The 22,726-nt window shown below is 38.7% G+C and overlaps 1 protein-coding gene across 1 annotated transcript in view; it reads right to left on the reverse strand.

Annotated features, from left to right (window-relative positions):
• Nucleotides 1–22,726, reverse strand: part of NAALADL2 (N-acetylated alpha-linked acidic dipeptidase like 2) — a 309,883-nt gene that overhangs the window by 163,881 nt on the left and 123,276 nt on the right. Inside the window, exon 3 of the mRNA XM_033069309.1 lies at nucleotides 17,916–18,186. Within this exon, the coding sequence (XP_032925200.1) occupies nucleotides 17,916–18,186 (271 nt within the window). The remainder of the gene's footprint in view (nucleotides 1–17,915; nucleotides 18,187–22,726) is intronic.

The raw sequence follows: 22,726 nt of genomic DNA on the forward strand, positions 1-22,726 counted from the left end.
TAAATATATAATTTAAGAATGACCAAGGGCACTTTTCTTGCACATTCATAGCAATAAATTCTGGTGAAAACAAAGTAAGAGGATAATCAGTCTTGTACATTACTATTTTAGAATGTTATGAAGCTCTCAGGACATCATTGAGGACATTCTGGAACCACTAAATCCCTACACAGTGCTCACATAAAACAAAAGTACAAGAAGACACAAGAATATTACATCAGTGTTTAAAAATTAAAGTAAGAGGAGCGGTACAAGATGGAAAAGTTCTCTCTTTCAGTTCGGTTTTGTAACTTAAGTATGGATTCATTGCCAAAGGCAACGGTTCTGATTTTGGGTATCCCTACACAAACTGTTTAAATTCTAGCAACAGTTGTTCTGGATGTGTAGGATGTGTGAAATTTTAGTAGATTCCTGAGCATAGTTATTTTAGGAAAGTATTTACCCTTAAAAAACTCTGTCTGTGTGAGTTTGCATCTCAACATTCAAGTTGAAACCATACAAAAACTTTGCCAAGGTTCCTGTCTAATTAAATTCTTTTGAATTCCTTAGATCAGTTTCCAAGTCTGTAACATGTCATCAGTGCTATACAAACCAAGCATGTGGAAAGGCCAGCCAAAGTTATAAGACACTTCTGAAGAGGCAAACATCAGATTTAACACCAAATAATGAAATGTAGAACAGGAAAGCTCACACTTCACACTATTTCTTCTGAAATACATGGGGGTTTGATATCTGAAGAACTAGAAAACTATATAGCCAACATAGTTTTTTCTTCCTGTATGGCCACAGTATTTGAAAAGTAGAATAAAATCAAGTGAAGATTTCATACTAGGGAAAGGTATTTTATGTTTTACCTAATTTCATGCCTCCAGTTTTAAAGAATTAACCTCAGGTACAGAAAGGATATTTATCAGGCAGTTGCTTAACTTCATAACATTTTTACCTCTTCCTGTAGCTCTCATCTTTATTTTAATTTTCACCTACACATATGTCATTAGATACAATAATTATTAGTGTCTGTGAAGTCTTATGGTTTGAGAGGTTATGGGAGGTTATATAGGTGGATTTCCAGGGATACCTCTATCTAATTCCTTTGGAGCCAATGCCTTCCTTACCTTCCCTCCAAAGCAGAAATCAGGGCTGTCATTATTTGTATGAGAGAAAGCACACAGACTTTTCCTGAGGCAAAATCAATCCCCAAATATGTAAGATAATGAAGTGTCAGGCTATTTGCTTCTGCAGTGTGGAAATGAGCTCCTGCCCATCTACATTCCTGTGCTGCTTCCCTGCACATCCCTTTGGCTCACTGCTCCTCCAGGGGGCTATCCACTGCTCTGTAAACAACAAAACTACATGTTTGCACAATTATTAATGCGTTTAGCAACTGCCCTTGGATGGTCTTGGTTAATTTATGGATGCAAACTGCATCTTCAAGAGCGGCTCGCTGGTCTGAGCCAGGCAAGACGTGCTCAACGAGAGAGAGGCAGAGCAGGAGGCCCTGCAAAAGCACAGCTCATTTTTTAATTATGTGCAAAACAGAAGCTGACTCCCTGCTGCCCTAAACACTGCAGACCATGTGCTTTGCTTCAAATTGTAAAAGTTAGCCCCAGTGCCAAAGCTATTAAGTACATTCATATATTGAGAACATGTGTAAGAAATTGCATAGTGGAGGAGCAGCTGGGTGTAATTTAACAGAGTTTTGTGGGCTTCCATCACACATCTTCCACATGAAATACAGAGATGTCAAACCATGTACAGCCTAGCACCCAGAGGTCTGCACAGCTTGTATCACCTCTAACTCCAGCTAAAATGGCAAACAAAAAATGAATTAAATCTTCTCTTGAGTAAACTAAACATGGCTCATCTCTGGCCAAATGAAGTCAATAGCTCACTGGAAGAGTTTAGGATCCAGAAAGTAATAGGTGCACGTTACATTATGAAAATAGCTATACAAATTATTCTTATCCCTTTTTCTATTCTGCATCTGAACACTTAAGTAAAACTTGTAATAAAAAGCAAAATAGTTATCAGTATTAATGAAATCTCATGAAATACAGTACATCAACACTAGCTCAGTTTGGGTTTTATTTATTGGACTGGGGCTCGACTAATTGGGACCCTTACTTCTAGTATAAAATAAAATATTGAAAAAATATAACTCAAAATAATGGTGAAGAGTCCTATTGAATCCAGACCTTCCACCTTCTTAATAATCCACTCAGAATCTGACAGACCATTTATGATGCATGAAGGCCTGTTTTAGTCACAACATTCCTAATACCTCCAAAAATGAATAAAGATTAAATTTCTTATTATTTCTCTTTTCTGTTTTTAGAAATGCTTACACCATGACATAATCCTCATTTTACACATCCCAGCTTTCTGAAAAGCAAAACACCCCACCCCCAACTACTCATATTTGATAAACTGCTTTCCTTTGGTGGGATAATTCTGTCCAAAAACAAAAGAGAACTCATCCTTTTATCAGGTGCCGAAAAAGAGCACTTGTCTCCCTGGTTTAGCTATGCCACAGTAAATCCTCTTACCCTAAAACTGGGAAGCTGTTGAAGAATGAGTTGTTTTATCCATCTGAATTAGGTACTTACTCCTTGAATCGTTTCAAGCTATGCTGTTTGAAAGATATAACTATTTAGGAACAAATTGTAATGTGCATTGTGGAGTTCAGTAGTATTCCCCCATGCATGAAATGAAGTAGGGGTAGGTAATAAAACAAACATTTTTAGGAAAAGTAATTATTTTATGTTAGACAACTTATTAGTTTCTAAGTCTCGAGATGATGTTCAGTGAGTTGTAAACATTTTATCTTAAAAATTCGAACAGCATCCCCCTAAAACAGAAAGGACAAACACTCTGAAAATGCCACAGTCGAGTCAGTCATGGATTTTTATCCTAATTTCTTCTACTTATCTCCAAAATGAAACAGAATAAAAGAGCATACTTCATCTTGTCATGGATGACACAGAGGAAAATAGGTCTTGCAAAGGAAAAATATGAAATATGAAAAATATGAAGCAGGTGGCAGCTGGGGTCTTGAAGTTGCTGGATACTATTTTTAAACCTTGCTATCTTGCAAATTCTGAGGCAATTAAAAAAAATAAGATAAATAGGTTGAAAATAATAACAGAAATATGTTTGTCTTATCACATTCTCATCAGTTCACTTGACTGAGGAGAAGGATTTAATAACAGCACTATACATCTGCATCCAACACACTGCCTGAGAGCCAGACTGTGGCTGATGTGCCAGGGACACACAAGGCAGCAAAAAGACCCAGAGAAGAAACCACTGAGGGAAAAACAAATCAAAACAAAAAAACCCAAACAAACAAACAACCCAACACAAAGCTCAAAGGTGGTACACCCAGGAGGGGACATTTCTCACAACCACCAAGATGAGGATGCATTATCTGCACAGATAAGAAAGCAGCTCTTAAACTGAGCTCTTAAAAGCTTGGCAGAAAACAAACCCAAATCAGCAGACAGAATGGATATGGTGAAACATCTTCTCCTCTTCATGCCAATGCCAATAGTGCCACAGTGCAGTAACCTCCAATGATGAATATATTTTATCAAATACCAAGCTCCTGACCCATGTTAATGAATGGATTCTGCACAGTCTTGGGGAACTCAGGACTGTGGAAGTTGCAGGTATGGAAATGACACAGTCAAGCTCATATTCTCATATTCACAGTTCCTGCCTATCCACCCAAAGGTTTCAGAAATAGATTGCCTAAAGAAACTCCAAGTATTGAAGAAAACTAAATATTTCATATTAATGAATATTGTTCATTCCTTAGAATTAAGGCAATTTCTCCAAAAAGCACACATGTAATTCTAGAAGCATCAACCCTCAGTTCTGTAACTGTTCAGAATTACTACATCCCCTCTTTCCCTCCAGGCCAATGCCCTTAATTTATCCTTCAACATTCAGCTACTATTTCCAGGTTGTTCACAAAATAAAGGCAGCAGAAACATCCCATGCACAATCAATCACAATTAAATAACCTTCAACCAGTCATCCTGCCTAAAATAAAACTCCAAAATAAATTTGCAAATTGTATCTGAGAAGGCAACAGTCTGCAATCAGGACACGAGACGAACTTTAATTAAACACATCGCCATAATTTATTTGCACAGCTCTGAAATTGAGGCTGAAGGCAGCATTCAGCAGAGCATAAAAGTAAACTCAAGCTGGTTGTAGATCAAAGCTGGACACCAATAAATGTGAAGAAAGCAGCAAATATAAAATTAGCTGATTTTTAAAATTAGGGAAAAGGAAGAAAGAGAAGGGGAGATAAGGGAGCTGTGCCAAATCCTTTGTTGGTGTAAACTCTGTACGCTTTCTGACCAAAGCTGGTCCCATTCCAGCCAAAAACATCCTTCAATAATCAGGGAGCCACAGCTGTCTCCCTGTGATTGCCACCACCAGGGTCCTGTTGAGCACACGTAGACAAAATACCCATCCATAACTATCTTTTATATACTTACTGCATTTCTACAGAAATGTTAATATCCAAAGCTTTCTCTCAACCTTTTTCCTTCACTTGGTTCCAGGCAAAAAGAGTGACAGAGCCCAAAAAGTAAAGAATTATATATCTGGATTAATTGAAGATGATTTTTCTCTGTTTCTGACCAACAATGTCAGGGAAGATTTAAATCAGAGAATTTCAGTCTTGCTATGTGTTCTACCCACAAACCCTGCTCCTCAAACAGATTCATGATCTCTTTTCTTCCTGTTTGCTAGCACTTCACTCTATAGAGGCTTTCTTTTCTTTGCTTCAATAGTCCTGCTCCTACAATAGAACTCTGGAACATTTCAATACAATATGACTCACATTGTCAGCTTACAATCAGAAAAGGTTCTTTGTGTCTAGGTTTTATTACATAAAATTGCACACTGCATTACAGTGACAGCTCAAGCTGTAATTTATCCTAAAACAAGAGGCAAAAAGGATGTCCCTTAACCTCAGCCTGATGGAGCCTGGCCTTGCAGACAGAGTTCAGCCACAGACACATTTCATGTTCAGCTTTCCCTGGTCCCTGTCCAGCTCACCCAGCCCCATCACCTGGGCTCTCCTGCAGCTGCTCCCACAGGTTCCTCTTGCTGTTGAAGGGCATTTTTTGGAAAGACACCGAGGTTAAACCTGTTTGCTTCCACTCTTCTTACAGTTTATTGCAAGACTTTTTTCCAACTCCAACTCTGAGGGAGACTGAATCGAGATCGAAGTCTTTTTACAGCCTGCAGAAGAGAGCTCTTCTGTTTTATGGTTACAGAGCCCCAGATAAATCCAAACTGACAGCTGGGATTTATTTTTCAGTTCCCTTTTCCCCCCTACTTTATTTTTTCTTGCTTTAATTTTCATAACCCCCAACTCTGTTCCCAGTCATATTCTTTGTGTTTCCCAAAAGGTAAAAATAGTATTTAAATATTATTTCTTAACTCATGATGTCCAAGCAAGATACCCAAACAATATGTTAGGGTAGGTTTTATTCCATATTTTCTAACTATATTTTCTTTCTAACTTTCTTACTATATTTTGCATAATACATAAAAATTTAGCTTTTCAAACATTGCTATTTTCGGACACATTAAACTAAAATTTACTCATTTTAGACTCTCCAAGAACAACGCCTTTTGTTAGAAAACACTGAAGGACATGGATCATAAGATGCCCAAAACACTATCAGAAATATTATTTCAAACTTTCATTAAGCAGTGCTGATTGTCACTTAACTAGTGACAAAATTTTAAATCTTAATTATTCTTTCTTGTATGTATTTAATATTATTTATATATCTCCCTTTTAATTGCAAGGCTATTTAGCAGCATTAGTCCCTAAAGCATAAAGTCACATTGCTCATACTTTCCTAAGAAAAAGGAGTAATCTGTATTTGCCAGCCTGCTTGGTTTAGCTTATTCAGAGGCAATTATTCATGCAAATATACATTTACAAATTACATAGACTGAGGATAAACTAAACAAAACAGAATTACTCAGCTGTGATGTGGTATCTTAAAAAAAAAACCAAAAAACATAAGCTACATATGTACACAGGAAATTATAATGGTGTGATTTAAACTTGGCCTTACAATTCTCAGTGAAAGGGGTTTGTGTCAGGATCCAGTCTCATTGTCTGAACTCAGCAAATTCTCAAGGTTTCCTTGGTTTCTGTGAAGCACAGGGAATGAACACAAGACATCCAGAGGCTGCAGAATGAGCTCCCTCAGTCACTGAAATCACACTGAATTAACACCAGGCATTCCCTCCTAGAGCAGCTACAAGCATCAAGCCTTTAGAGAAGGAGCCTGGAGCTCACAGAAGGCGTCTAAAAGCAATTTATCCACAAGCAGGCTCTGCAGGATGCTGTGGTGGGGATGGATCCACCTCAGCTGGGCAGCAGAGGGGCCAAACTGAGCTGGGGGAGCTCCCTGGAGTGAGCAGCAGCAGAACATGAGCTCTACCCACACCCCAGAGCAGCAAAGTCATCTCCTGTCTGAAATACCAGCTCATGAGAACATCCTGTGAGTGCAAACACCACAGACAGAACGTGGGTCAAACCCACTGAAACACTACATGTGCTTCAGAATCTAAGAAAAACAAAATATTTCATTTTATAGCATATAATATGTTCGATATTTTAATTCCTTAGATACAGGTGTTTCAGCTTTGTCCAATTGTTTCAATTTCAGAGTCAGTTTGGCTGCATCAAAACAAAATGTGCAGCAAACAGCCTCCCATTTTCAGTCCTCCAAGCTGGAATTCATGATTCAGAACTGTGCTGCTTTTGGCTGGGGCAGAATTAATTTTCTCCACAGTGCTGTTATGGGGCTGGTTTTTTTTGATTTTTGTTATGGGGCTGTGTTTTATGTTTTGGATGATAATGGAGATGTTTTTGTTATCACTGAGCAGGGCTTGCCCAGAGCCAAGGCCTTTTCTGCTTTCCCTACTCCAAGTAAGCTGGGAGTGCCTGGGAGGTGACACAGCCAGGACAGGGGACCCAGAATGACATTCCAGACATACAGAACAATAAAACAGGCATCTACCTCAAAGAGGAAAATAATCACTCACATGGACAAGAGGAGGTCATCCCCTGCATCAAGAGAACACTTGAACTTTCAGAAATGTAGGGGAAGAACTCTATTTTCTAGATTACAATAAATGATCTTTCACCAAGTACTCACAGCCCTTGCTTGGCCGAACATCATCCACTTCAACATAATCAGGGAGATGCCCAACCATGTAATGATGCAAACACAAATCTGAGTGCTAAAGCAGCATTTGAGCAAACAATTTGCAGAAGCAAATATGCAGTTGTGAAAAGGAAAATGACATCTTTCCCATCTCCTGTGAATTCTTTTGTTTTGAGTCATTGCACAGATTTATAGGTCTCCAAATTACATCTACAGAAAAAAAGGACTGGAGAAAAATAAGTTCTAAAAATGTATTCAGAGGACAAGAAAAAGACTCCAATAAAAACAGGGAATGTGCCTGAGTAATATGAAATTCAAGTGGCCCAAATGATTGACCAGGACAAGTATACAGATACAGAAATACAGTTGTACCTGAGAACAGCTCATCTCTGTGATTAAACAAAAATATTTCTCTGGTTTTCAACCACCTAACATTTTGGAAGCAGACTTATTTCAAAAGATAATGTGTCATTCATGTCTCACAGATAACAAAATTGTACAGGGGAGAAAAAGTTCTGTTTCAGGCTTTCCAATTTTGTTTTTAAAAGTGCACTCATGATCTTGGAGTTGATGTGCATCCTACATTACACAGTAATCTAGAGGTTTTACATGCCAGCACCTTTTGGGTTTTCTTTCAGAAACAGCTAATCTTCATTTTGAAAATTTTGCCTATAGAAAAATTAGTAGTTCACCTTTATCCCATGTGTTTCCAAAGATTAGGGTGAAGGTTCTTCTAAATTGTGCCATGTTTCAGATATATTGAGTATTAATCTCTTAAGTGTGGGCAGAAACCCCATAGAGATTTGTGAACTTGGTTCATGGACTCTCAACAGGGATGGAAAAACCTGGAGAAAAAGAAGAAATCCCATCCAAAGAACAGAACTTGATTCTTTGTAGAGGGGGTCCCAGTAAACCACTCATCTTGTACAGTGGTACCTCAAAAGAAAAGATGGAAAAATATTTAAAACATATGGGAAAATCTGAAGAGATTTTCTGGACAGCTTGATTGGAGGAAGGAGCAAATCATATAATTGATTTTGTTGCTTAGAGCAGAATCTTTGCCATGCAGAGCTCTGGAGCTGGACAGAGCTTCCCTCATCTTCCACACACCTGGAATTCAGGTCAGGCTCTTTCACAGCAGTACAGAAGCACTCAGTACCACTGCAGTGATACCATTTGATGGTTCAATTCCCAACAAAAGCAGCCAGGGACATTGTTAGAGAACTATCAGTTACCACAAAAATCTGTGCTCAATTCCCTCTCTTTACCTGTTCTGATCCTTCCTGCCCTGGATCCTGAACAATCAACAAAAACAAACTAGCATCAGGGAGCTCTGATTCAACTACAGATTTCCCCAATGATCCATCTTCCTGCATTCCCTGGTGCCTTTCCTGGAGTTTAATAAACACCAGAGACTCAATTCAGCGCACAAGAACACACACAACAGTCTCCATTAGCAATGTCCTCTACTTTTAACTTCTGCTGAAGGGCTTCCCTCCATATTTCTTCAGTTGTCTCTAAATTTTTGGTACCTACTTCACAAATATTGTCAGCAATTTATCTACACAGCCTGCAGATAAATGAACAGATGTGGAAGTTTACTTCAGGCAGAGCAACCCCATGGCAGCAGCAAGATCATCAGGGAAAGGGATCAATTCAAAAAGTTGGTATTCTCCTCAAAAACCTGAGCCTAACACTGTCCATACTGATACAATTTCTCATCCTAGATTTTAGTTTGTGACTTCACATGATTATAATTTTCTACTTGAGCCTTAAGGCGTAAGAGATTTAGCAGTAAAAGGGCAACATGGGCAGAAACACGGTAAAATTTTCTTGAATAAAACGTTTTGTTACAAAACTGATGCTTTTTTTTTTTTTTTCCAGCAATGCAAAAATTCTAAATTTTCTACCAATTAATTCCCTAAAATATTCCCCAGGGGAAGATGGTGCCTGGTCAGCACTGACCTGCAGCAGGAGGGGATCTATCCCTGTTGGATGAGAACGCAGCAGGAGCTTTCTTGCATATTTAAAAAGCAGCTTTGCCCTCCCAGAGCTGTAGCCTCTGCCAGACCTCTTCCATCCTTATCCACCCCTGTGCCCCTCCAGGGCAGCAGAGTGAGGCACTGAATCTTGCAGCAGACAGGGCTAACTCTACATGGTAACATAATTCAGTGGAAGGAAGATTAATTCCTTGAAGTATCTTCTTTCTCACACACACCTGCTCGTGGGCCAGCCACAAGCTGGTGATGGATGAGGCACCTTCCCTTTGAACTGCAGAGCTCAGGAACACCAGAAATAATTGTGAGAATAAAACTGATAGAGATCCGAATTAATTCACATTAAGGGCCTCTTAATGAATGAGATAAACACTGTAACTAATATTAATTTCATGAGGTTAGACATGAGATTTATTTATATTTAGTGGGAGAGACAGCACATCAGACAGAATAAAAACCTAAGGATGTCTAGGACAGAAGACCAATGTATTTTCAGCTTTATTTACTTTGCACTATTTATTTATTTATTTATTTTAAAAGAGGTACTTCTCTCCTGGGATTGCAGTTGGTAGGTGGAGGCATAAGTGCTGCATTTCCAAACAGATTTAAAAGGGAATTTCTGAACAAAAGCTTTTTCTCAGGACATTTTAGTCCAGCCAGGGAAGAGGCCCTGGCATTTTGACAGTTCCCATGCACAGCCAATGCACTTCTGCCAACAGCACCTGGATACCAACTCACACTTGCCAATGGTTACTGCCTGGGTCTGACTGTTTTTTAAGCTTTTTATTCTTTTTTACATTTTTAAGAATTCAGCTCTTATATATAATTTTCAACAAGCTGTATCACAGCAGCACTATTTTTATTTTTTTTTTTACATCCTGCTCTCAAAGGTTTCAAAAGTTATTTGCTTCAAAGGGCTTCTTCTGAGAGTCTGAGAGTGGTCTTCTCTTTTTGGTATTTCCTACTACCAAGGCTGTGTCCAGGTTTAGTTTAGAGCATTTCTCAAAGCACTCTCTGGAGAGGTACATCCTCTGCTCTTTAATACCAAAGTATTTTAACAAAGAAGTCAGACACGCTGCAGTTCTCACCAAATTATTCTTATAATGGCAGCTTTATCCTTAGTTTAGGTTACATTTAAAATCTCTCAAGGATCCTTATGCTTTTTTTTTTTTTTTTTAAGTAGAGAACTTACTTTCACTCTTTCATGATTTGGACTTTATATCACCACATCCTCACAGTGAGATACGAAATCTTCATACTTGCTTTGGGTTTTCAGTGCTACTTTAATTTCAAAATATTAAAAAATATTTTAACAATTACACAGAGGCTCCCACAGAAAAGCATCCATTAAACTTATATTATTACATTAGAAAAAAGTAAGTTTTAAAATTTTGACAAGATGTTGTCCAATGGTGACTGGAGAAGTTGGTAGGTAGGTAGAGATGACTCCTAAGATAAAACACTGTTGAGGCTTTAACTGGTAAGATTTATCACACTGCACTGAAAATTAAAATAGCTGCTGCTGATTCTTTTCAGCTGCCACCTCTAATTCACAAGACACCACCATTATTTAGATTTTTTCCTCCAATTTAAGACACAATCAAGTGACGTATGGCGGAAGATTGATTTTTTGCCTTTTAAAAATCTATTTTATTACAGCAGTTGCAACCCATATCCTCAGGGAAGCCTAATGCCAGGGACTGCCAGGGTCAGAGGCTCCCAGACACACCATGTTTATGCCCAGTAAAATGGAATCTGCCTTCAACTTCAGATGCTTTTCTATTGCTCATATTCCTGAAGAGATTTTAGGACTTGCCTCTCTTCCTGAAAAACAAACTTAAAAAAAAAAGAGAAGCAGCAATAGTTTAATCAATATTGTATTTTACAGTCACTCATAACTACCAGAGCACTGAGTAGCATTTTAAGCAGTTCTTTATTGTTCATGCATGAAACTACATTTTTTTAAACAATAAAGTTATGTAAGTAGTTTTAGGGACAAGGATTCAGTATTATATTAATACAAAAATATTTTGTTACTGTTCTCATATCAGCTGTAGTTGATGGTTTTTTCTCATACTAGCAATTTTTTAAAAGCTGGTATTTACTTAATAGTCCCTCTGTTGAAGGAAATTGTTGTTTTTTTCAGAGTAAGCAGGATTCCTTTGAGGCAGTTTTAAACCTCCAGAATTCTGGAGAAATTGAAAAGACAAAGATCCCTAAAACCCAATCCCAAGAGCTCACAGAACAAGAAGCTTTTTACTTGAAAACTCCTCCTCTGAGTACAATATTGCCTTTACAAGCTTAAACAGAGAAAAAAGCACAGGTATGTTATTGGTAGGTTCATATTACTGAGAAGGTGAAGAAGAAGGTACAGAGAGAGAGAAGACGGCTATAAAAAACAAACAAACAAACAAAAACAACAACAAAACAAAAAAGCAAAAAACAAAACAAAACAAACAAACACCAAAAAAAAAAAAAAAAAAAACAAAAAAACCCCACGACTTGGGATTTAGCAGAAATATTTCCACTTGACCTGGGTACATTTGTTGAGGTTTGAACCAAACACCATTAATTAAGAGTGGGGTGGAAAAAAGCCTGACTGGGTGGGCACCACCCCAGGTATCCACTGAACTGCAGAGGTGATGGCAGCTCAGTGGGCTTGATTTTACCATACCAATTAAAGAGAAAAATATTCCTTGGAGACCCATGCAATGGCACAAATTTCACTGCTGTTCTCTCACACTAACAGACAAAACTTAACTCTGCTTAGAAATGTCATTCCCATTTATTTCAGTAGGAATTCTGCCTGCACTAAAACCTAAAACAGGCACCAGATACTCTTCCCAAGCCCTCAGGGTTTGCACCATTTAGTTTTTACCATGCAGTTGGAATATAAATAATTGTTGTGGTTCGACATTGCTCCCTCTCTGATATTGCACAGAGGCTTTGCTAAGAAATGCCCTCAGCTGATTCTGTGCAATGGCATGGAAGTGCTCACTCATCTGTTATGTCTCTAGATACCAGGATGCCTCACCTTTTGCTTTTTTATCATTTAAAAATTCTCATTTATTATTAATGGAATTACTACTAAAATGCCATTACTAATGTTTTATTAGTAAAACATCAGGGCAGCATTGACTCCCAATTATAAAACAGCAAAAGGCTCTGCAGCAGCAGCATTTGCATCTTTGAAACCCTGCCCTTCAATGACACAAAAATCTTCCAGCAATATTAGTTGGGGCGTTGTGCATGATGAACTACTATTATTTTTAGGGAACTGTACAACTTTATTTATTAATGGTTATGTGATGTATGCCAGAAATCTGACAGGATGTTCTGCAGGACATCTCTTCAATGATCGTTTCTGGAGCCTTTGCCTGCAATTTTAAATTATATAACCTTCACATTGCATTTCACAGCTTTCTATATGTAATTATAATGGAGTGGCAGCTATGCTGTAGTTAATGTTGAATGTTGTTTTCTGCTTAAAGGTCAAGTCTATTCTAAAATCCATATTCTTAGTGAGATTGTCTTGAAAATTTGCTGTGCCTACTTGGTATGCAGAGCAGTGGTCTAAATTACGATTATTTGTGGAAGAGGTTTCGGAGAAACTCTTCTATAAATAAAAGATAAATAAAGCTGCACTAAAACTTCTAAATGTTACCAAAAATCACATGATTCTTCTCATTTGTGTGTATGTGTTATTCAACCTATAGCCCTAACCATCTGCAAAACTGATTTCAGTTGCTAGGGATTCATTTTAGCTAAGTACATGTCTCTTCAGAGAAAAAATCTTTAAAAATGTTAATAAAGATAATAATGAACTAAATTTGGCATGCCTAAAAGAATTAAATGCACACATGTATCAAGATTCCCTCTAGCTTGGTATTTTGCACCAATGTGCCATCAAAAATGACTGAAAGACTTAGGAAGAGATGCTGTGATTATTTAATCTAAATTAAACACTCTCTGCCTTTGGAATTCAAGATGTGCGAGTGAGCACGCTGCAGAAGGCTCATTTAGAAATTTTGCCTGGGGATAAAAATAACCTGGGAAGATTTTAAAATTTTCTAAAACCAACCCGCTGACACCAATCTTAATTCTGAAATATTGTTAAGGAAATTACCACTGATTAGCTGGAGGGAAGAGAAAAGATAATAAGGGTGCACTAATCACATTTCCAGCACAATGAAACCGAATCAAATGAAAGCAACTTTGGGGTCAAGGACTTCCTGATGCACTGTCCCCTCCAGAGGAACTCCAGACCTGTTGGTGCAGAGGTGGAAATAAAGAGAGCTGCCAGTACTGGCAGCAAACTGGGCTGTAAATCTGAGCAGAGAGGGAAGGGGACTGTGGGACACACAGTGGGGACTGTGGGACATAGATGGGACTGTAGGACACACTCCTGGCAGGAGTGGGAAAGGTTACAGGAACAGGCAGTAGGGGAGAGGAAGATCCCATCTTCCTGCAAAGGACTGGGAAAGAAGAGAATGGATGGGGAGAGGAGACCTCTAAAGACAGCCATAAGAAAATGGGATATTGAGTGAGAAGTGAGCAAACTCCCTTCCTTGTGAAAGAGGATCTGACAGCAAAATCCAAGTCCTGATTTCCTGCTTCCCTTATTCCCCTCTTGCCAAGATTGAAGAATGGTGGGAAGATGACTGAGTGAGCTTAACAGATGGGCTTGTAGTTCCCAGATTGCTTCAGGTTGCATTAATCTCTGCGGTGGGTTCTCATTTAGCTGAGAAAATGTCACCAAAACAAACGAACCGGAGCAGGCTGGGACGTGACCGCAGATGCAGAGAATCTCTTCTGCATGTTGTGGGCAGAGACAGGCAGGCAGCATTCCCACTTGTCTGCTCCCTGCAGCCCCTCAAAACTCATCAAAGACACCCCTGGCTGACTGGGAGGGCAAATGTCTCCGATCAGCAGGTGCTGCAGCAGAGGAATCAGTAGAAACTGGAACGTGGATGGTGGCAGGGAAGGGAGGTGACACGGCAGAGGAGTCAAAGCAGGCAGGGAACAGGGGCAGAGCAGTGGCACAAATACAAAATAGACATAGTCAGGTGTTGGGAGAACTGCCTTGGAGATGAGCACAATTAATTTCTGCCCAGAAACCCTCAAATAATCCCTGCCTGCATGTGCATCTCCATTTCAAGAACATGCCATCCTCTCCTGGTTGCTGAACCAACACAGTCCTTTCAGTGCATGAAAGATCCAGAAAGAAACATCATGTTTTGCTGGGCTCGCTGAGGGCATCCATGAGGGTGGAAACAAATCCCAAACCAGAAGAGAGGACCAGCAAAGGAACCAACAAGGATTTGGTGCATTATTCCAGGAGAGGCAGAGCAGTGAATCATGAGACAATGCTATATAACAGAGGACACCAAGTACCTCAGTTCAAAGTATGAATGCAGACTTAGGACTGCCAAAAGTTCCTTAACACTTCCCTAAAGAGTGAATAAATTGAAGGTGAAAGGAAAGTGAGGAAAACTTCAGGTCACACAAACATAATTGCAGAAATGCATGAATACAAAGCAAATACCATTTACATTTTGCTTTAATTAGGCTGTCCTTGAATGTTATTCCAACACACCAACCATTACATCTGCTAGGACTATTTCCAGTTGCTGAAGAAACAGTGGAGGGAGCAGACAAACACTGGGGACAGTTGTTTGCTCCAGAAGCTGCTGCACTCAGCAGAACGGACTGAAACCAGTGCCCCAAGTGCCCCCCAGGTTCCTGCAAGCCCAAATAAATCCCTGCTCCTCCTTTGGTGCACTCAGGGATCACCACCACCCGTGTCAAACGAGGGCTATGACACCATTTATCAGTGTGGGACACCAGATTTTGGGGGTTCAGCCCCCTCCACTCCCCAGGGACAGAACATCCCAGAGTTCCCAGTGCTGCAGGAGGCAGGAGCAGCACATTTGGATTCACCACACCACCCTCACTTGGAGACTGGCTGGATACCGTCTGACAATGCATTTTGCTTTAATGCATAAATTTGAAGCAATGTAATTTCCATTTATATGTGCACTCTGTTGGCCAGAGCAGCATTCCTGTTTTTATCAAGCAGACAAAAGGTTTAAGCTCTATAAAAGGTGGCTGATATTTAAGTTTTAATAAAAATATATTTCAGGTATGTCATTCTTTCCTTAGGCTGACCTAGCCTACAGTATATTATTTACATAACTGCTGCAATATCTATTTCAAAAGTGACTCGACAGCCCTCTCCAGAAGTGTAAGCTGCCCTGCCTGTCACCATGATGGGTAAACACTGTCACCTTTTCACAGCCCGATGAAATATAGGGAACTACTAAAGTGCACCATCCATCACAATGGCACTAAGTAGGTTTTTGAAGTAGATTTCAGATCACAAATGCTCACATTTTTAGTCACAAATGCTGTTTAGACTGTTACCAGAAAGCACAAATTGGATGGCTCATATACAATGGCCGTATGATGAATGGACATGACAGGTGGTCAAAGAAAATGAGTCTTGCTGTTCTACAAATAACCTTGTCAGCATCAAAGTGGAGCTGTAGCTCTGCTGGTAGCCAGACTGCAATAGCTTAATGGTTTTATTTGCTTCAACTTCTAGCAAACCAAACAGACAAATGAGATACAATGAAGCAGCAGCATCGAGGCAGTATTAGCAATTCAACCTGATTAAGTGACACATAATAGGAATTTTCTGCTAAGGATGTGCCACATTTGAAAGAAAATTATTCAGGGTATGAGTAGCTGTTATAAAAATACCTGTTCACAAGAAAATCCTCGTGATTTTGCAATCACAAACCACTGCAGGATATTCAAAACACGCGACTTGTAGCTCCACTGCAAGCAATCAAGTCACTTCTGATGGCTGAACCCAGCAACAGCCACCACCTGCTACTTCTCATTTAAAGTTTTTCTACTTCCATTAGTTTAAATAGTAGAGATTAGAGTGTAGGATTGAAAGTCAGGAATGTCAGATCATTAACAACTTACCTGTAGCCTAAACAAATAGTAAAATTTCCCTTTTTGGCAAAAACTAGATCTATGGACATTTCAGGTAGACTTTTTGAAGAACACATCTTAAGTTTTGTAAGGGTGCTGATGTATCTCAAAGACCTGCCTGTAAAACTGTGCAGAGAGTCATTCTTTGGCTCCAGTGCAAGTTTGGAGTTTTGCCAAAGCCAAGGTCCAGCCCTTGTGATAAGGATGGTGTGTGTGGACCCCATTTCTGCTCAACTCATAAGAGAAACCTGCCCTGGAACATAATTTAAAGTGGAATTCCCACGTGCTGCTGGGAATAACAGCAGTGGTTTTTCCCGGAACATTGGATTTCCTTCAACCTGATGAATTTGTTAGCAACCCATTGACATTCATGAAATAAAACCTGAAAGGTCACAACCATTCTTCTCTCTGATTACAGCTACTCTTTAAAAGTTACAATGAGAAAATAATATTCAATATGGAGTTTTTAAATGATACAAGTACATTGAAAAGTTAAAGTGTAACATTCAAGTTAGGACCTCTTCTTGCCAACCTCATTTTGCTTCTCAGCAACAAATCTGAAGTGGACAGAGCCCCAGAATGAAGGCTGATGATACTCAGCATGGAGAGTAGGCATGTTTAAATAGCAGGATGTTCACAATCTGTTCCTTTATGGTCTGTAAGTGTTCTAAGCCATGAACAAAAATGTCTTTTAAATAAGAAACCAAGATGGAAACTCCCCAGTGTCAGTGGAGTAAAGATACAATATTATTAAAAGGAGGAAGATGACAATAATGCAATTACCAGTGAAACCATAATTTTTATATTTCAGAAATATTAAGATGCACACAATCTCAGCTAGGAAACAGAAATTATGGTCCCTGTGTGCACTCTCAAAATATTTAGCAAGAAGCTAAAGGAAAACAGACAGTGAAGACAGTACACAGGAAAAAAAACCCAAGATAATCCAAGATCTTATTTCACTTGGCAAGTAACAAATCCAAATAGGTAGAATCTTTTTGCTGACAAAACTTCCTAGAGTAACTACAATAAGATAAAACTACAGATCGGTGTTTTCAAGAGGAAACAGAGCAGATGTGTCAACTGAGTTGTCACAGAAGAAACTATGTGAGATCCCCAACCATAATTCAGAGACTCCAGGTATCAGCCCAGCACTCCCACCAGCCTCATCTTATTCTTGTACAAGCATCCCTCAAACCAGTAACACTCATACATCAGCAAGGATGAAGTGAAACTCTAGACACAGCTTCCAGATTTTTACACACAAGCAAAATGTGCCAATTCATAAACACAGACACTTTTAAAAATTATTTACATATATATATGTGAATGTGTATCTATCTATATCGATATCTATCTATATCTATATCTATATCTAATCTATATCTATATCTATATCTAATCTATATCTAATCTATATCTATCTATCTATATCTATCTATCTATATAGATCTACTATGAAGTATTCATATATATAAGGTTAATTAAGGTAAGTACAATTGGCCACATCATAATTCACATAAATACATTTATTTTAAGGTTGGGCGTTTCAGCATATCATCAAATGGATTTGATGATCTTAGAGGTGTTTCCCTACCTAAATAATTCTGTGATTCTAGGTGCAATTTTCCAGTCAGGTTCAGCAAAAGCTGGTGTTTCCTAACTGTATTTCACCACAAGTGACAGAGACAAATGGCCAGGTTACCTCAAGAGTTCCTTTGGCAGAATAAGCTGCGTAGGAGTACAGCAGGTCTTGGCTGTGAAGTGTTTTGGGGTCTGTGCTGCACTGCTGTCCACTTGGATAAAAGCACTCCCCAGTGTTGTGCAGAGTTACTGTGTTTGAAGAAGGTCCTGGCAGGTCAAGCAGAACGGAGTAATTCACCAGCCGGACATCTTCCAGGCCTTGGGAACGCCACTGAGCCAGGATCTTCACTGCAACCTCTGCATCATCTTCTCTGGGGAACTCTAACAAATCTCTGGGGAAAAAACAACACACAAGTAAACATGGGTTTGGTTTATTTCCCACTCTTAGTATGCATCAGTGCATGATTTTATTAAAAACCTATAATCAAACATGCAGAAAAACCATACAGCTTTCAATTTTTTTGCAAATGTTTTCTTACCAAGTACGAGACAAAGACAACTGCTTTTTGGGAAATAAAAATAAGAAAAAAATGTATGTATAGGAAACAAATGAAATAAATAACCCGATAGAAATTATCATAGCAACTGTTTCAAAATTCATATGTTGTTTGCTGGTCAAATTTCTAAAATAACATAATTTAACTAATCTTTACACATGAAGAAGCCAATCTGAAGTAACATCTCATGGATGTCAGGGAGGGCATGATGCTGAAAATTAGTTATAATTACATAGTTATAATTACATGTTTGGCTTAAATTCATCAAGGAAAGCAAATTTGCTAAGGAGAATGGAACTGTTCCCCCAAATTATGTGCTCGTTGTCAGTGAGCACCTGCACTGAAGGACTACCTGAGCTTGGCCAGCACAAAAGGCAGACATGGGATTTATTTTGGCAGCATCCACTGATGGGTTCATGAGAACTCAGGTTGGTCTGGGCTTGTATCACTGGGTTTGCATCACTTCCAGCACTGGCTGGAATTCCAGATTCCAGATGCTGAAACTATTGCCATGATAGCTTCAGAGGATGGGCTTGCTGAAGGAACACTGAAGGCTTTCCCTGCTTAGGCAAGCAGTCATGTAAGCCAAGAAGGACACAAATAGAATTTATTACTCAAATAAAAAGCACTAGCCACGTGCAGCACAAGCAGCTTATGGAATATTTGCTGAATTCTGTGAAGTTGGGGTTTTCTGGGAGGTTTTTTGTGTGTCTATGAAGCTCTCAGGACTGAAAAGAAGATTAAGGATCAGAGATGTATTGATTTCCAAGCACAGAGATACTGACACTGCCTGAAAGTCTTGTCCACATGACTTTTTCCTCACAAGAAGGTCACTAAGCTTAACTGCTTTAAGGTCCTCAACAGAACTTCAAAAAATACCCTGGCTGTCTTGCACACATCAAAAAAAAAAAAAAAAAGTTGAATAATAATATTTTTAAACAAGCAATGGGTATCTGAGAATCCCACCAGGTGTGTTCCAGGTACCCCTGCATATCCTGCAGTGCTGCAGGTGGGAAGCTCCTGGCTAAAGTACTGGCACAACTTCCAGGGAGAGCCCAGCAAGGAAAGATTGTGATGGGAGTCAAGCACAAGGGCTCCCTTCCCCACCCATCTTGGGGTTGAACATTTGAAAAATGAACATTTACTGCCTAGGCAACATCAAGGCCTTAAAAGAGCAGGCAGTGAAGGGATAACACCCATTACACCTAGAAATGGCTCAAAAATTACATACTCCATTCAAATGCCTGATGTCCACCATCACATTACACAGGCAGACTACTCCAACATGCAAAAGGCTTTTAAAAAAATCAGACATATCTTTGTACAAATGTGTGTTTTATAAAATATATTTGTCCAAATCAATATGTTTTATCCCAGGCTGCACTGCTCCAGCAAGGCTGTTCACACACAAAGTTCAAAATCTCTACAACAACACTGGCCTTATGTTGGGACTTCAGGGATCCTGTCAGGAACAATAACTGTCTTGCAGATTTAATGTTTTTAAATTATCTAAAATAAGTCTTCAAGCAGCCTACATCACACAGATGACTTAATCCAATCTGCAGTATATTACAAGTTTCCAATTTCATCTCCTGTGCCTGCTAATGTAATGACATAAACTTGGGCAGTGCAGAAATACAAAAAGTTTTTTGATTAACACAATCATTAACAGAATATCTGCATTTCCCTCAGGTGACAGAAACATTAATAGAATAAATAATTAAGGAAATTTATCTCAGGCCAACAGGGTCATGGCACATTGCAACCTGAAGTATTCAGTCACAATAAAAGGAATTAAGCATTAAAAGAGGAAGATACAATAAGCAAATTGCTCCCTTACTAATGGAAGTTACTTTCCACCTCATAATTAAATCAACATGTCTTTGAAACTTTTGTGACAACGTCTCTGATTAAGTTACAGAAATGATCCCACTATTTACTCCATAATGTCTTTATAGCATCTTAAAATCAAATTGCAAATTATGAGCACACATTATTTTTCAATAAATCAGCACATATTAGACTACTTTGACAAATCTTATGAACACCACCAGAAAGATTTTTTTTCCAGATTTATCACAATAGCTGACTTGCATTTGCCTTTGATGCTGACTGCATGAACTTACAGTGAGAGGTAATTTAACTCATTATTTTTTCACATACTAATTGTATAACAAGTAAAATATGCAAAGCCAGTATTTCCTGAACCCAGCCAAATTCAGAAAATTGCCAAGTTTGGCAGTTTAGCCTGGAAGAATATCACCACTTCACATGCACTTCACAGTCCTTCTTTACAAATGCTGAAATTATTTCCTCCCCAGAGCTGGCAGGGTCAGACTCCCAGTAGGATTTCAGCACTGGAGAGGAGCAGCCCCTGAGGATTTTCTCAGCTCCCCAACAGCTGCATGCTCAGAAGGAACCAATACCCAAGCAATTGCCAATTTCCATTTACTGCACTGTCCCTGATATCTACAGCCAAATTTCTGACTCCCTTTGGGCCCATTAAAAAGATACTTTATTCAGGTATTTTTCTGTTTATTCAATGGGAATAACCACAAAGTTTATGGGCACATTTCTGTTATTGTAAATCTACACAATCCAGTGAAGTGGAGCCACCACAGACTGAAGATTTGGTCTCAAGTCAGAATCAACACTAATAAATGTAACAATTCCAATCAGAATACTGCTGTGCCTTTACAGGATACTCCCAGAGATTTCCACAATTTCCTGACCTTTGCTTTCTAATACAGATAACATACATCAGAACAGGACATACACTCATTTCTTGATCATTTTCCTCCATCTCAAAATGCTCAGTTCCTGAATTAAAACAAAACAAAACAAAACAAAACAACAAACAAGCAAGCAAACAAACAAACAAACAGGTAAAATTGCACTTAACGCCCAGAAAGTTCACCCTATTTCACTTGAATAAGATAGAGATTTTCCACTTTGATGATATGAAAAGACCACCACTGTTGAAGATTCAAAGTCCTAAACCTAGAAAAATAATTTTAAATATGTTGAAGATATACCTGTAATAAAGCCAAGGGTTCTGCAGCCTCTGCAGCTTCAAAAGGCTATTATTTAGCAGATGATTATAAAAGATAAATTAACACACAAAATATACAAATTTCATTTTCAATTTGGTAACCATGGGGAACACAGACCTGCCGTGCCTTAATGGAAAGTCATTTGCTACAACAGCACTTTTTGACATGGTTTGCCAAAGGAGAGAACAAGGTATTGCAAATAAACCAGCTGGGACACTGAAACACCACTCAACAGATACTGAAAAATTACAACAGGTCACTCTAACAACCAAGAGATGGAATAATTTTACTATATGACACAATTACTTCTCAGATAATCCTATTAAATTGGTATAAAACCCATTAAAAAAATGGAATTGTAGAAGGATTCTACAGATACAATCTGAAAAATCTACAAGGACAAAAATTCCCCACAAATACATAAAATTTCAAGTGTGGTTGGTTTGGTTAGTTTTTTTATTTTCAGATTTACCAGCTGTACTGCCACGAGCATGGGGAACTGGCCTACACTTCTGGACTACTAAGAAAAAATAACCTGAATTCCAGTTTTGCAGAGTAAGATGTTTAAGTGACTTATTCCCATATTTTGACTGTAAATTTCCACTTTTTTCTTCCAGTACACCAAAACGGTTCATAAAGCAACTACTTTAATTTTAGGTAAGAGCTAACAACAAATGTGATTTTGGAATTTTTTCAGATCGATTTTTCAGCTGAGTAGCTGCTCTCAGATCCTGTGAGTTGCAATGACTGCTCATATTTTGTAAAGCTGCATCAGATCAAAGTGTTCTCTTGTCTAACACAATGCTCCCAACAGTAGCTGGTAGCAGATAATCACAAAAGAATGCAGGAAATGCATCACGTGGGGTTATTACATTTATAGTCTCTCATGCAAACATCTCTCTCTTTTTTTTTTTTATTTTTTTTAAATTTTTTTTTAAAAAACCTCAAACTTTGTCCAGGCTGAGTTTTAAAGATGTTTTCATATGTTGAGGATTTTGAGGATTTCAGAGCTCGTTTCAGTCCTGCACAAACCAACTGCTCAGCAGATGCACCAGCACTTCCCACACTTGCAGAAAGAGGAGTTATTTGTGTCCATCACACGCAGTGAGCACACACAGGAAATGCTCAGGAAATACCACCTGCCCAAGCCACATCTGCTTCACTTTTAATTACATGTTCCTGCTAATTAGGGCACTCCACCGGGCTGGTCTCCAACCTGCCCGCTCGGATTTCCCATGGTCTCAACTGATGGCCACAAATTTGCTAATCCCAAAACATAGAAAGAAATAAATTTAGGTCCAAGAGAGGATAAATATTTATCA

This window comes from Catharus ustulatus, chromosome 10 (genome assembly GCF_009819885.2).
Source record: "Catharus ustulatus isolate bCatUst1 chromosome 10, bCatUst1.pri.v2, whole genome shotgun sequence".
Taxonomy (NCBI): domain Eukaryota; kingdom Metazoa; phylum Chordata; class Aves; order Passeriformes; family Turdidae; genus Catharus; species Catharus ustulatus.